The 16,326-nt window shown below is 39.5% G+C and overlaps 1 protein-coding gene across 4 annotated transcripts in view; it reads left to right on the plus strand.

Moving 5' to 3' along the window:
- Nucleotides 1–16,326, plus strand: part of slit1a (slit homolog 1a (Drosophila)) — an 87,075-nt gene that overhangs the window by 41,187 nt on the left and 29,562 nt on the right. For all 4 annotated transcript variants that reach the window (XM_086169706.1, XM_086169721.1, XM_086169714.1 and 1 more), the window contains exons 5-9: nt 6,072–6,143; nt 6,692–6,763; nt 7,845–7,916; nt 8,687–8,850; nt 14,272–14,419. In XM_086169706.1, the coding sequence (XP_086025832.1) occupies nt 6,072–6,143; nt 6,692–6,763; nt 7,845–7,916; nt 8,687–8,850; nt 14,272–14,419 (528 nt within the window). The remainder of the gene's footprint in view (nt 1–6,071; nt 6,144–6,691; nt 6,764–7,844; nt 7,917–8,686; nt 8,851–14,271; nt 14,420–16,326) is intronic.

Genomic DNA, 16,326 nt, shown 5'->3' on the forward strand with positions numbered 1-16,326 from the left:
TGATTACATAGAGTATCATTTCTGTAAACTGTTCACCGATAATGTCTGCCCATTTGCAAGCTACGACTAGAGTCACTGAAATATTTTCAGCTTGCTTCATCCATGTCAGCTGCAGGCACGGCTAAACAATGAACCCTCTAAACAGTAATTAAGTAACTGATAGACACATTCATGTATCCGTGTCAAAATATGAAGGAAAGGAGGAGGATGATAGATTTTTTAGTATTTGAATAAAACAATATCTTGATGACCCTCTGTTTGTTTTGGGTCATGTTAATTAGTGTATCTTTTCTTTTTACATTTCTGTTGAGCATGGCAATAGTCTGATTTTAAGATGACTGGTCTACATTTCTGACGAGGCTAGACTTTTGTCCCGGGCTATCAAAGTTTTAACAACAGTCATTCTTTAACCTCAGCTGTTTTGGAGCCTCGAATAATCATGTTGCTTTAACCAGTAATTTTTCATCTGGATCAATACAAAGTCATACCTTACCAAACACTGCATTATGTGTTTCTATCAAGAAATGTGTAAAGGCAAAAAACAAGGCAGCCTTCTTGTTACCTTCTTGTTATTCTGACTTGGCAACTTGTGTAATGCTATAAATGGTATGAGGTCCATATGGCACGCAGATCATATGAATGAGTTTCTGTGACAGCAATAACCTGTGCGCAAATGTTATTTTAATAACAGAATAAGATAAATAATCACTAATATCGTGATTTATGATAATGTTAGTATTATGTTTATTTATGGTATCCCAGGGTTTTTATTTATATTTTCATGTATTGCTCCTTTATTTAGGGGGTGTATCTTAAGTCAGATTTGGTGCGTTTTGCCCTTCATGTGTGTCTACTTGAAAGTTTGTACCATGGAAGGAGGAAACCAGTAGTTAGCAGTTAGTGCCGACACACTACAGCTACTCCTAACAGCCCTCACAGAGCTCATTAACTCTCTTAATGAGCAGGTAATCGGACACATTCCCTTTCGCGCTTTTGGACTTTTTCTCTCCCACAAATGGAAGGATAAAATTAAGAATATTTGACATAAACAAATATTCTCAAGTCATGTAACTGAATCTAGGTATTATTTTCAATAATGACCGCTCATATTGGCATATGCACCATGGAAGCTGGTTGGTTATTTTTTAACTAATGGCGTGAATGTTCAGCTCTCAATAACTATGAAAAGAACTGGTGTGGAAAAATACACAACTCAAGTAGTAATAGAGTTTAGATATGACAAAACAAGCAAAGGTGAGAGGTGTTTGCAGGAGAAGTTTGTGCCACGTCTGCAATCTTGTAGATAATGTGAGACTTGACTTCTACCAGAAACTTCAGTTTTGTTCTGTTTTTTTAATTAAAAAAAATCTTTTTGAATTTCTTCTGGCAATACTCTGATTTCAAAGCACTTCAAAATAACCTATTGAGTTTTGTTGCAGTATTTTGCCAAATCATATGACATATAATGACATATATCCAAGTAATTTATGTTTTACACACCCATATTATAAACTAGGGATTGGGACATCCCAAGGATCAGCAGGACATAAATGAAGAGGGGGCCCACAAGAAGTCAAATTATATCTTACAATTATTACAAACGGACCTGTACAACAATCGTAAAAGGATTTTGATCAAGAACTCACCCCTTCCTTTGCCCCTTACTTTTTTTCCCTCACATCTGGTAAAAATCATGTTGTTTTAATTCTTTGGGTAGTTAATTTATCAAATTTTCCATTTGATTTTGGCAATGGACTTTTTCGTCTTAGCTACAAAATTATAATGTTCAAGATAGACCCAAAGGAACTAGCAAAAAACATACAAAAATGTTGCTCGAATGCAGATCTGACAGAATCTGATAGAACTTTTTTGAGAACGATCAAAAATTATAAGTCGATTTGAAATGGTCTTCTTAATTCATAAAAAAAATAAAAGTGAAATCCAAATAACCAAGATAAGGAAATATGTGGAGACTTCAGACAGTCCCTGTATTTGTGGATAAGGTTAAAAACTTTGAAAATCTGATCTGTTTTCTGACGAAGAGTCAGAACGGTAAGTTGGTGCAGAGGCCGAGCCAAGGAAAAGTGAATACAGTCAGTGTGAAGGATGTAATTAAGAGAAGAACATGAAGTGAAGGACAGATTTCCAAATAATAAATAATCCTCAGAATGGACGTGCATAATTAATGGCAATTTAATAAAGGCAGCACAACATTTGAATCATCCTATCTGATTTATAAATCTCCTTGTCAACCGCAACCAAGTGGAAGGCGGAGTAAACGTTAAGGCAATGAAAGAGGGTACTGTTTGTATTGGCACATTATCATCCCTACATGCAGGTCCATGTTCACATTTCATTTCAGCATTCTGGGTTGCGTAAAACGGGATCCACAGATTACCCAACCATGCAACCACAAGCTGAATCTTTAAAATGGAAAAGTGATGCAAAAAAAAAGTTGTTTTTTTTCTCTTTGGTGACATCTGTGATGGTGGGATTTATACCCGGTTGATCATGCAGCGACGGTGGGTAATTACAGGATGTAAAAGAGTTGCAGTGTAGAGTATTAGTGCAGTGCGCTGAGATAGAGATCAGAGGTTAATGACGTGAATCAGACAAGAACCAGACATTACCTGTAGCATTCAGCTAATCTCCGACCCAGGCGCCTTGAGCTATGTCTGATAACATTGCTAATTACACAGATAAAGGCTTAACTGGGATTCTTGTAAACAGGCAAATCAGTGCTTTATACTGCCCGAGCAGTCTACCAATCCTTGATACTTGAACATTTTTGACAAAGGGTGTTGCAAATTAGAGTTCCTTCAGCAAAAGCACACCTGAAAACATATGTGTTACCTCATCATTAGGGCTACAATGGAAATGAACTGTGAGCAGCGTCACCTGGGGAGAGCCAGGCTACATTAATAAACTAACTGCCTACCTCAAGGTATGTAGTGCATTAAGGTAAATCTATACCAGGTCTATGTTGTTTCAACACTGGCAAAGCGTCGGATCACTCATGCTAACTCACATTGGTTCACACACCTGTAATGAAAAAGAAGGACGTTCAGGCATGGTGTGTGCAGGAAGTACAAAAAAACAAAAAGTTGCAGGGCTGAAATTATTACAGCGATCTGTGAAAGGCCTGGAGGCCTGGACTGGACCTGGAGACTGCAGCTATGCCTCAGGACACTCTTAATAGCAGTGTTATGAGTGAATGGAAAGAATTTGGGCAGTAGTGGGAGCGGCACGGTTTTGACAGAATTCATGAATCCTTTGAGACTGAATCAACTGTTGCAAGTGAACCAACATCCACAGGTTATGACTACTGATCCTGTTAGACCTCATTGACTCTGGATTCTAACATTACACGCAATAAATCAGGGACAGAGCCTGATGGAGAAAGTGGAAGGTACACCTTTTTGTCAATTCCTGCAATACCACTTCATTTCTCCCTCTACCTCTCCCCCTCTCTTTCTTTCTTTCTTTCTCTCTCTCTCTCTCTTTCTCTGCCTGACTTTGTCATTTTCTCTCATTTGTGTATAAAACATACAGTATATACAGCATATTTCTTCAGTTTTATACTGTATGATAACACTGGTGAAGATTTACTCTCACAAGTAAGCGATGGAGACCTTGGTGTCTAATATCCCTCTTTGTGGTGAATGTCCCCACATTATCGTGTCTGTTTTTAAGGGATCAGTGCTTTCCTGAAAATCTACTTCCAAACTCATCAGAATTGTAAAATCACTCTGATTCAACAGTCAAGGCTGAGCTTAAAAAATACCAGTGAGGGGCAACCACAGACAATTTAAAATAGAGCATGGTCTCCCACAGAAATGTCCTGTTTACCATTTTAAGAATGTGTAAATGCTGAAATGTAGCGTAGCTAAATTTAATATCACTTTGGCTCTCGTAGGAATTGAACCCATCGATAAATCCTTGACGGACACAGGAGACTACAGACTCCAAACCCTGACCACTGTGATTTTTCTTTTAGATTCGACAGTGGAGACAAAAACCAAGGCAGAGGGAGAAAAGCAATATAACAAATGTGGAGAGAGGCAGTGTTTCTGGCACTATTGATAGAATCGTTTGGGGTTGTCATTGAGCTTTTTTGAGTACACATAGTCCCAAGAAACCTAAAACTATACAACAATTTTCCGCAACCTCAGCATCTAATCCAATGAACAAGCACCATAAATAGGAGCATATACATGTCTTCAGCCAATTAAATTATAGTAAGCTGACAGGGTAGACTTAACTGTGTTGATTTAACCCTCAAACTCAAATTTTCTACTTAACACGCATTACATTGTATTCCTAAATTCCCCGTGACATTGCATCTCATTTCAATCTTTGACCTCCACTCTTGTACTGAGTATTATGGCCTGCATTCTCAAAGCACAGCTCTAGAATTATCTCCTACTGTTACCTGTGAGGAAACTGAGACATTCAGAACACTAAGCGAGGCCGATATCTTCAGGGAGAAATCATTAACAGTGTGCCTACAGCACAGTTCCACAGTTCAAGTTTGTTTTGGTTTTGTGAAAAGGATGGAAGGAGATATTGAGAGGATTAATGAATGATCAGATAGAGTTCGGGCAGACCAGAAGCATTCCTCTCACACAGTCATCTTGATAAGAGTCATTAATGTATCTTAGGTGCCAGACTGACTCAGCGTTTGCCAAGAGAACAACAAAGAAGCTACTTGCCACAGAGCTGTTCACAGCCTTTCACGCCCACTTGCTTTGGTTTGATTGTTTAGACATGATCCTGCACATTCTAACAAAATAAATGTATAAAACTGAAACAAAAGGGTTAATTGTATTTGTAATTGAGAGTGCAGCAAAAAGACATGAACATAATGGCTTTTGTTTTTATCTCTATGTTAATGACTAAATACTTAGCAAATTGCATGTGAAAACAAAATGTGATCTTTTTTAATTTAAAATCTATCATCTGTCTCAAAGATAGGAAATAAGCACAGATAATCTCCAGTTTCTTCTCCACATTGTCCACAGTAAGAGCAGCCTCAGACACCATCGATTGTGTTAGAGTTAATTAATTTCAAAATTAGTATCTTTATAAAGATAACAAGAATCAAAGACCAAATATACTGAGCAGACAACATGAATTAAGATAGCGCAATGATAAGTTTTCCAATGTGTCATCTTTACCAAAATCCTGGAAAAGAAGAACCACTGGGGATTATGTGAGAACGTGATCTCTTGGACACTCGTTTGGACATCATCCGTGGGGGATGCCTGTGTGTGTGTGTGTGTGTGTGTGTGTGTGTGTGTGTGTGTGTGTGTGTGTGTACATGCACATTAAATAACTAAAAACCATCAAAGTACCTTACGGAAGTTGTGTAGTTTCATAGATTAAGCCTCTTTATTGCCGACCATAAGTATTCTGTTTATGTATGTCCAAGTGGGACTCTTGCGTGTGTGTGTGTGTGTGTGTGTGTGTGTGTGTGTGTGTGTGTGTGTGTGTGTCTGAGAGCGACAGAGGGAGGCCCTACAGTTTTGTGGTGTAGTGTGTAGACAAGGGGCAGGGCCTTTCTGAATGAGGTTGGCTCACCATTTAAATGAGAGACAAAACACTGTGCTAATTAAAACTATGGCTTCTTGTTTTTCAGTCTCGCTCCGTCCCACTTCTCCTCTCTGGTCCTCCCTTCAGCTCTCTCTGTCTCTTATTTTCTACACACATATGCCTTTTAAATGCCTATTTATCCGTGAGCACACACACACATACATACACAAACTGATATTGCTCTTTGAGTCACAGGTAAACCCATAGCAGTAGGAAGCATGAGAGTGCAGCATAAAGCACAAGTGGCACATCATCATAAAAATAATATCTCTAGTGAGAAGAAGTTTCTACATGGTTCAGGGGTTCATTTTTCTAGCAGCGTCTGTTCTGATGAATACAGTTGGAACAAAACAGTGAAATAGCAAATGTGTAATATGCGAAACAAATCTATGTGTTAAAGCCACCTGCCTAGGTTGCATCTTTAATGGTATTTGGATAAGGTTTGAGCGACTAACCTCTTCTTAACTGTGTCTTCGCAGAGATCTTAGCGAGAATTTCATCCAGTCTATTCCAAGAAAAGCTTTCAGAGGAGCAACAGACATCAAAAACCTGTGAGTGTTTCAATTTTCTAGCCAAGGATTGATGTATGATGACTTACATATGTAGAGAAGAACACAACTTAAATAATTGGAAGGATCGATAAGAGCAAAACCTCAGGTTGAGAAATTATTTGTCAGACAAAAGCAAATGTTACTGAATTAATGGCCCTCGGTAAAAGAAATACATGATGTGCATATTGGGCTTCGTATGTGTCTTAAGTGAGTAATATATCAGTGTGATTCAGTCCAACACACACGCTGTTGCTGTGTAGCAATCATGATTTAATCCTCCTTAGGGGTGTGTGTACATTCAGACACAAATTTACGTGATGCACCGATGAAGATAAACACTCAACTCCCACTCTTGGGGTTACATGAGCTGAGATGAGTAGACAAGTATTGATTTACCATAGTCCATCAGTGCAATACTATCTATATCAATAGCAACAACCACACTGGGAGAAATAACGTGAGTGTGTGTGTGCGTGTGTCTGTGTGTGGTCACACGTGTACATGTCCATGTGTATAATGTAGCCTCATTCTTTCCCTTTGCTTTGCAGTCAACTGGATAAAAACCATATTGGCTGCATTGAGGATGGAGCCTTTAGAGCTCTGAGAGGCTTGGAAGTGCTGTAAGTACCTCAAATGCAACCAATCCCGCACAACACCATTCCACACCATTCCATTAAAGCACTTAGTTAAATTGGGACATTGTTTTGCAATGCTAATAACCATAACTAATCAGTATACATAGTGCTGCCCATTTATTAGTTAAAATGCCAAAAACCCCTGATGTGATGTGATGGGCCATGCATCATAAAAACCAAGCTGTTGGCTCATTGTTCTACACAGCTGACAGCATATTCCCCCCTATTATATTAGCACTCTCCACTCCCCCAACCACAACTCCACCCCCATCTAGCCCTGGGCAGGCTATCCAACAGGGGAGTCCCTCCATCCGGACCAAAAATCCATTCAAGTGAGGATTCAGTGATGGGTGCATTTGTGTTATATGATTTGTTTAGCAGTCAATCAATCATTCTTTGTCAAACTTTATTCTCAGGTCTTTGTTTAAGCTTCCCATCCGAAACAAAGTGCAGGTCTAAACACAAAGGAACTTTGATAGCTTTGTCGCGTTTATGGGGAATGTATGTGTGTGTGTGTGTGTGTGTGTACACTGAGGATATGGGTAGACAAAAAGCCATTAAAGGCTACTTTCATGGTGTGGATGGATTTCAGCTGTAGTGATGAGGTTGTCATTGTGGTGTTAGAAGAGATGGGGGGGTTGAATGCATGGGTTTTATGGGGGAGGGGGACGTAATGTGTAAAAAGGGGAGCAGGTTGAAATATGGTACAGGGTTATTACTCTGATTGGAGGGGTTTGAATCTCCTGCCACAGCTGATGCTCAGTGTCCAAGGAATATATGACAATGTGGTTGCATATCTGGAACTGAATTTAGGGGGGCTTTGTGATTGCACGCACACATGTGTGTATATGCAGGTTTATTGCATGCATGACTATAAGTGTGCATAGGAGGTGTGAGGGCTTTCCATCTGGATTAAATGATGTGCCATATTCCCCAGATGCCATCATGAAAGAAAAAAGTGCAAAGTACATCTAGAAACACAGAACAAACGGGCACGTACACAACAAAACTCATTTTGAAGTATAGATTTAAAAATGTCTCTTTTTTTTTTTTCTTCTATTCTCAGAACGCTGAACAACAACAACATCAGCAGCATCCCCGTTTCCAGCTTCAACCACATGCCTAAACTACGAACCTTGTGAGTTACACCTATCCTACCACAATGCCTCTACATTTACTTTTTAAAATAATGTCTCACATGTATGTAGGCTAAATGGAAGTAGATAGGTCCTGCCATTCCAGGCAGTGTTGGGGGGCTGCCATAACCACAGAGCACCACAGAAGATCCTGCAGCTAAGCCAGGAGCTATTATCTTCTCCATCTAAAGTATACACAACTGGCCCTTATAGACACAAATAGCCCCTGAAGCCCATTGTGTATTGTGTATTGTATGGCGTTACCAAATCTGAGAGTATGTACAAATTAAGACAATTATGCCTGTTGAAAGTCATAGAGCTGTGACTCCACTGATCTCGTGGTGGTTTTCGGGCTTCTTTGCATCCTTTTTGGCTACATCAATGCAACCCAAATGGATTTGTGTGTGCGTGTGTGTGTATGTGTGTGTGTGTGTGTGTGTGTGTGTGTGTGTGTGTGTGTGTATGTGTGTGTGTGTGTGTGTGTGTGTGAGAGAGAGAGAGAGAGACAGACAGAGAGAGAGAGAGAGAGAGAGGGAGAGAGAGCTCCACCACACCATACCAACTAATTCTGGAAAGCTCAGCATTCCAGGAATGCCATGTGTGTCATTTACAAAACTCTGTGTAGCATATATTTTGTGTTTCACCACAGTGGTTGGCTGTCATGAAAAAAAAAAATAGACACTTTTTCTATTTGTGTCTCTGTCTGCTGTGACATTCAAACAAGTCAGTTCTTTTTTTTTTAATTTTCTAACTGTTTTTGCTTTTTTAACAGCCGTCTTCACTCCAACAATCTCAACTGTGACTGTCACCTCGCCTGGCTGTCCCAATGGCTCCGACAACGTCCTACAATCGGTCTATTCACCCAGTGCACTGCCCCACCTGAGCTCAGGGGACTTAACGTGGCTGAAGTTCAGAAGCATGAATTCAGCTGCTCAGGTAAAAAGTCCAAATTTGGTTCCTATTTGTAACTTGACATGACTAGCTGCCCTACAAGAACATTGTGATCATCAAATCATTCATCCCTAAAGGAGTCTTTTAAGATCTCCCTTTACTCCTGCTGTGCTCACCTGGCACCCACCTGACAGCCGCATTCCCATGGGCAGGCACATAGATCTCCTCTTGCCCTTTCATGTGTCTCCAGCTTGTAGGTGGTTGTGCCAGGAAAACACCCAACACATAGCTAGAGCAAAGGCATTCCCTGCTGATAACTGTACCCCTTGTCTCATTTGTCATTATTCATTGTTGCTTACCTCTTCGCACAAGGATTATTGTTGCTTTGAACTCTGTGATTCCCTGCTACTATGTGTGTACAAAAGAGAACATGTGCATGAGGGTGTGGTATAAGACGGACGGGGGTTATCATATCAGGACAATGGCAAAACAGAATAGGAACCTTGTTTCCCCACCAAGGCCGTCGTACAATAACACCAGCTGTGAGGACTGTTTGTTGCATCTATGTTTTTGCATGTCTGTTTGTGTGTGTGTGTGTCTCTCTCCATGGGTTGTGATTTTTATGCAGCCATACAGCGTGACAGCACAGATCATTAACTATTCATCGCCCAGGGAAAGCAACTCAAAGCGTGGGAGTGTAACCATTTTGGATATGAAACGAGAGCAAGGACTGGCAGAGAAACTTTTGGGTGAATAAAATGTACTAATACAGAGAGCTTGGGCATTGCCTTGCCAGTCATGTACCATGGTTGGTTCTCTGTGAGTTTTAGTAAATAATATTTTATACTTTTTGAGGAAGAATAGAGAACAAACATGTAACTATGTTATTATCATTATTAATAATAATGATATAGTTACAATAATAATGATATAGTTACAATAATAATAATAATTAATAATAATATAGTTACATTTAACTACTTTAACTTTTACTTTGAGCATGAATACATATTCATACATTTTCACAAACATATCGCCACATAGACAATTTTTGTAGGAGGGAAGATGAATGACCAGAAGTTGAACTCCCTGTGAAGGCCTCATTTGAGACATTCTTGTTGGCACCTACACACACACACCACACACACACAGTCACACACATGCTCACAAACACACGCACATGCTCACAAACACGCACAGATTCATGCAAACACACATACACACTTTTGGGATTTTCTATGTGTTTCCTTGTGTGTAATATGTATTTTGTGCTGTGACCAGGCCAGGCCACCTGCAGGGGATTTGGGGTGGGGATGCGCTGTGTTGGAAGAGAGGAGTCAGGGGAGGAGAGGCTTGTTTTTGTTCTGGGAGAGAGAAAGAGAGAGAGAAATGGGGTACAGAGTTACTTGCAGCAAAATTCTGCAGCATTCTCAGTGTCACGACTCATATTCACTAATATTTCCAGTATGCAGCTGAAAAACAAGAAAATCTAATCAATTTTCCTCAGTATTGAACAGAGGAATACGACAGACTCTTAACCTGGAATAATGTTATCATACTTACCTCTCTCTCTCTGTTTCACACAAACACTGACACACATCCTTAATAATTAATAGAATGAGTTGACCATATAATGAAGGAAACATTAACTTAACGTAGCAAGTGATATCTTTCACAATACCAGCAAAATGTAAACAGCAATAATAGTGTAGCACCATTTGTATTACCCCATGTAGTGCATCAAATTTTACATCAGATAAGTTGTCTAAAAATGTTTGAGGAATGCTGAGGTAGGACAAAAACTCAATGTTCTACCTAATTGTGCTGAATTTCCCACAAGTTTACGGCAAAACATGGATGTTTTTTGTTTTCCTAAGCGTCAGTTAAAAAACAAAGTCATTCGGTAGTGAACTGTAGAATTAAAATGTGACCCAATTTGAATACACAAAGTGCCTAACACAGTGTTCTTGCATTTAATTGCACCTAAGTTCCTTCAGATGTCATACTGGATTGCAAGTCCACCATGCCATTGGCCATTCAGTTACAGTTCTAACCACAATGTACTTGACAGACCGAAGACATGCTGTGTACAAACTACATGACAGAGGAAATAAAAGGAATAATATGTGAAGAAAACAAGTCTTCAGTGTGCAAACACCCATTAAATACATGTCTTAAAAGTTGTTTTTTTTTCTGCATTGGTCGACTGTCACGTCAAGTATCAAATTATTTGATGGTTTATTATTCTAGTGTAAGGTATGATGTTGATGGCTGGATGTCTACAGAACTTTCAACTTTGGCCAAACAGTGCTGATCTTGTGAAGAAAAGTATGGCACAAGTCCTAATCTCTAAATGACACCTGCAGAAGTTGTGAGACATCATGAGGTCTTCTTTAGAATGTACTAATTTTAATAGTTACAAGCCATCAAATAATTAAAATTTTACTATATTATCTTTATTGAATTTTGTTTTTGTTTGGGTTTTTTATGTAATTGTATCTTCCTCCAAGACAGCACGGTGGCACAGTTGTTAGCACCTCAGCCCCACGTCACGAAGGACCATGGTTCAATTCTGACAAGGGACCTCTCTGTGCAGTTTGCATGTTCTCGTATGTGTGTGGGTTTCCTCTGGTTTTCTCCCACAGTCCAAAAAAAAGCAGGTTAATTGGGAAAATTGCCTCAATGTATGAATAGTTGTCTCCCTTTTTATGTGGCCCTGCGATTGACTGGCAACAAGTACCTCATTTCCCGTCCAGTTGCAGTTGGGATAGACTTCAGCATCCCCTGCGACCCTGAGTAGGATAAGTGGTAGATGATAGATGATAGATGGATGTATCTTCATACTGCAAATATGAAATGTGATTGAGTAGAGAATTATATTACAAAAGCAGATTTCAAATAAATATTTGCTAACCAGGCAACATGTCGGATTTTAGGTCACACCTCGGCTGCTCTGACTTGTTTACATGAGCTCCAATGCAACAGGTCCTGTGACACAAGCACAATGCTCACGGAGCCAACTGTGTGAGAGAGAAAAGGGACAGGAAGTTTGAAACTGGAAATTCTATGCTCCGTAAACCACATATTTCATTCATTTCACTCTTTGCTGACTTCCACATACACACACAATAGAAGGATGTTCTGAGTCTGACCCAACGCTGTGACATCATCTGGAAGTGTCTTCTGAGGCTGCATACTGTTGAAAGATTTACAACAAATTTCATCATCAAAGAATAAAAAGTTGCAATCAAAACAAAATCAATAGATAATAAGCTCCTAAAAAATTGAGGAGTCATATGGGGAAAAGTACAACATTTGAAAATCATACAACATATTTGAGATATTACTATAAAACAAAATACAGGTGTTATAAAAGTATTTCTGATTTTTTAAAATAAAATGTGTAAAATTCATGTTGAAAATGAAATTTCAGGAATATCATGCCAAGCAAACTTATTTTCAAATCCTTTGTTTTCTTGTTTTCATTTTCATAGTAAATATCACTCAGGACACATCCAGCAGCTCAATATTTTTTGTATCACTAATGTTTCTTCTTCTGTCTTGTTCTGTGTCATTCAGGCAATTTTCCCAACGAAGCAATCTTGTTTGAAATTTTCTTCTTCCCAAGCTTTTTATGTTCAGATTAGAGAGGTTTTGACTCAACTTACAAGAAATGTCACTGAAAAGAGTGTCAAGAGGCAAAACAGAAAAATGGCATTCTGATTTTATTTCTTTTTTAAGACTATTGCTCTGAATTGCTGCTTACCAGGCAAAAGTAAATGAATCTAAACTATTGCTCACGTTATATCAGTGACCTACAAACTCCTTGAGGGGTCAAATGAGAGTCTTTTGATGGGAAGGGGATGACAACAAGGGATTTCTCAAAGGATGAATGAAAAGAAGGAGCCAGTGATATCAGTATACTTTGAATTGAATAGGTAAAAGAACAATGTTGGATTTTAATAGATGTTGGAGTAGGTAAAGTTGAGGAGAAGAGAGAGTAGGAGAATAGTGGTGGAAATGGGTAAAACAACCATAACATGGGATGAGAATAAAGACACCAGTTGGGAAAGTAATAACTGGGAAAGTAAAAGCAGTAAGAGCACGGGACTAGCGTACATCAAACAACTTCACCTCAAGTATACCTGTCAGAGAGCTGTCATTGTTAAGGCTGCTCCAGCTGTGCTGTGCACTCTCCCTGATCCCAGCCCTGTCAAATACACCATGTTAGATCAGAAGTGAGTTCTGCTCCGCACCACACCTGATCCCAGATCTGTCAAGCCTCTGCCATCCCAGATCAAAGCGCTCAGATCACACCTGCTTAGTGACTATGGGAATAATACTATTTATCTTGTTTACCTGATTTCCAGGTCTTTCAAAGCATCTCATTTTAGGTCGTTGATTATTATTAGCCAGGTGGATAATGGCTGACCTTGAATTTTCCTTATTTGTTACTTAAGTCTAGAGAGCCGATGCCTAAAATTGCACCGGGTCCATGGCATATGGCAGCAGACACTCTGTGGGCTGTGGGTTCAAGCACACAGACTTTCACCATTAGTCACTCAGCCTCCCTGAACATCTTTTTCCCCCTCCACTCTCCGCTCCAACATTTTCCACATTAGCTGAGGGATAGATAGAACGATAATCAAATATTCATGGTTTGAAACCCGAATTAGTACTGCTGTGTAAATGAGGCAATTTAAAAGTCTGTTTTATTTATTTTATCTGGGTTAGGCTTACATCCACACATCTCCCAGTCACATTCGCATACACCAAAACAGAGTTGTACGAGCAAAGCCAGCTCCTCGACACATCATTTACAGTGCCGCAGCTATTTGAACAAGTATCTAGAGACAGCATGATGGGTTTTGTGCTCTGTATGCAAATTGAAAAGTTGAAGTGTTTTAAAACAAATGAAAGTGAAGAGGTGGGGGGTTGTAAAGCTGAATGTGCAGAATGTCATGAATTCCTCCCAGAGAACGCAGACTCAGGAGGAACATTTGAGTAGAGATCAATGGATGTTATCGGAAGCCTTCAATCACCTCCCCAATTTTGTTATTCAAGTCTTTTCTTCTACTCTCACTATACGGTGGCAGTCCTTTGATAGATAACCCAGTTTCTTGCTCATTGATTCTTAAGAATGTATGGCTATACAATGAAGTGAACCGCAAGATATTTCTTGTCTGTTCTTGTCACAGCATCCCTGGGACTCTGTTAATTTGAAATTCAGTTTTTGAAGCACAACATGTTGATGGCATGAACAGCAGCAAAACAGGTTTAGCTCCACATGTGTGCAAAAGCCGCTCCATGTCACAGCACTAATCCACCAGCAGACAATCTAATTCTGTAATCCTGCTTTAAGTCCTGCCGCTCTCACTGAAACCAAATTCACCAGAAGGGGCCAGATCTTCTTTCCACCCCTGAATTAATCCTTCGTGTTTTCTTCACCTGTTCTTTGCACTCCAGGTCACCAGGATTCATCCAGTCTGCAGGCATGTAGCACAGGAGGAGGTTCCTGCCCGTCCATGTGCACTTGCAGTAACAACATCGTGGACTGTAGAGGAAAAGGTCTGACTGACATCCCGGCCAATCTGCACGACAGCATGGCTGAAATGTAAGTACAGGACCTGTTTGTTTTAATATTCATCCATTCTCAGTTAAACCTCGAGATCTGAGGCCTAGAAACCTCCAGGGCTCCTTCGGGGTCTCCCAGGGGAAATTAGTGACAGCATCAACTTTAAAAACAGATCATTTTAACAGCTATAAATATGGTTTCATTGTCATTTTAAATGCACACCGCTTATTGATGTATTTGAAAACGTTGGATAATTTCTATTTTCTTGTACCATTTTAATAAGCAAATCCTAAAATCCTATTTTTTCTTTTATTTTGTATCAAATTAATTCAAGGCATTCTTCTGTGATGGAAAAACTGTAAACGGCTATAAATAGTAGTTTTTACTGTAGAAATTGGCCAAAATATGATCATTGTAGTAATTAAATAGATATTTGTCAACAAAAACAAATACCAAAATAACACCACTCAGTGTTGTTGCAACTGGTTTGCTATAAGCTAAAACTCACTCCTAAAATCAAGACATTTTGAGAATCCTCCCAAACTAGGGACAACAGCATGTTAACTTTGGGTTTGGAATGGAAATATTGTGGCTAGTTCAAAGATCCTTTAGATGAAGTCCACCTTAAACATCAATCTAAGGGAAAAAAAAAAAGCATGTGAAAATTCCTGTCTGATCAAATTGAATATGTCTATGCGGTATTTGAACATTCTTATCTAGGTTTTTCATATTAGTCTGTTAAACTACAATACAAATCAACCAATGGTGAACATATGTTAAACATTGGAGTTCTATTTCATACAGCTGTTACACGTAACATTCGACGGATCAGGCTCTGAGTTTTATTGTGTTGACATGAGTCCACCCAATGTTTACATCTGGATCAGAGATGTGATAAAGACTTAAAATGAATAACCTTACAGAGATTATAGCAGTCTCATGTTGAGAATAAAGGTCACTATTTTTGTCATTGACTTCACCCCATTGGTTAATTTCCTTCCTACTACCAGGTTTGTCAGTTTGTAACTATTAGTAAAATAAGTGAAACTTTATTTAGCAAACTATGTGTGTGAGTGGGGGCTCCAGGGAATTGGTCTGGAACCATCCTAGGTACCAATAAACACTGAGCCATGGATCATGCCACTGCAACAATGATATGATAAGGGATTCAAATAGCTGGAGGGAGTCTGGAATTTTGGGTTATTGGCTAAGAGAAAGTCAATTTCAAAATCAAGCTGGCCAGGGCTGAGAAACTATCTCCAACTACTGGCTGCAGTCCAGTGTGCTTCTTACCCAGAGCCTCTATTACACATCTGTTACTATTGCAGCAAAGCTGCATGGTGCAGAGGAGATCCAGGGCCTCAATGGTCACCAGCTGGCGACATCCATCGTATTGCCAAAACACGTCAGTCAAAGTGAAACCCAGCTTCATTTGTTACTTTTTTTGTAATTATATCTCGCATGTGCTCGAGCATTGTTTTCCAAAGGATATTGAAATAGGACCCGACTGAAGTTCTCATTCCACAACTGCCAAGAGTCATTTTAAAGGAACTTTTATGTCACAATCAACCACAGGCAGAATGGGTGATAAACAAACAAATTGGAATTTAAAAAATACATGATGTAACTCTAATTTTGCCAAAAATATAAACCGACTGCATGCTGCTACTGAGGGGACTGTGTCTCAGTTGGTAGAGCGGCCATCCAACTAATTTGAAAGTTGGTGGCTCGATTCCCAGCTCATCCTGTCTGCATATTGATGTGTCCTTGGGCAAGACACTGAACCCCAAGTTGCTCCTGATGGCTTGGTTCGCGCCGTGCATGGCAGCTCTGCAGCCATCTTGTGTTTAAAAAATACATCAGACACTCTCAGATATTTTTGTTTCATGTAAACCAGACCTGACATTTCACATGCCCCCTTTGATAATTAGTTGTGACAGCCTTGG

Source organism: Fistularia commersonii, chromosome 2, assembly GCF_037954325.1.
Source record: "Fistularia commersonii isolate RoL2024-O1a breed Wild chromosome 2, RoL_Fcom_v1.0, whole genome shotgun sequence".
NCBI classification, from domain to species: Eukaryota; Metazoa; Chordata; class Actinopteri; order Syngnathiformes; family Fistulariidae; genus Fistularia; species Fistularia commersonii.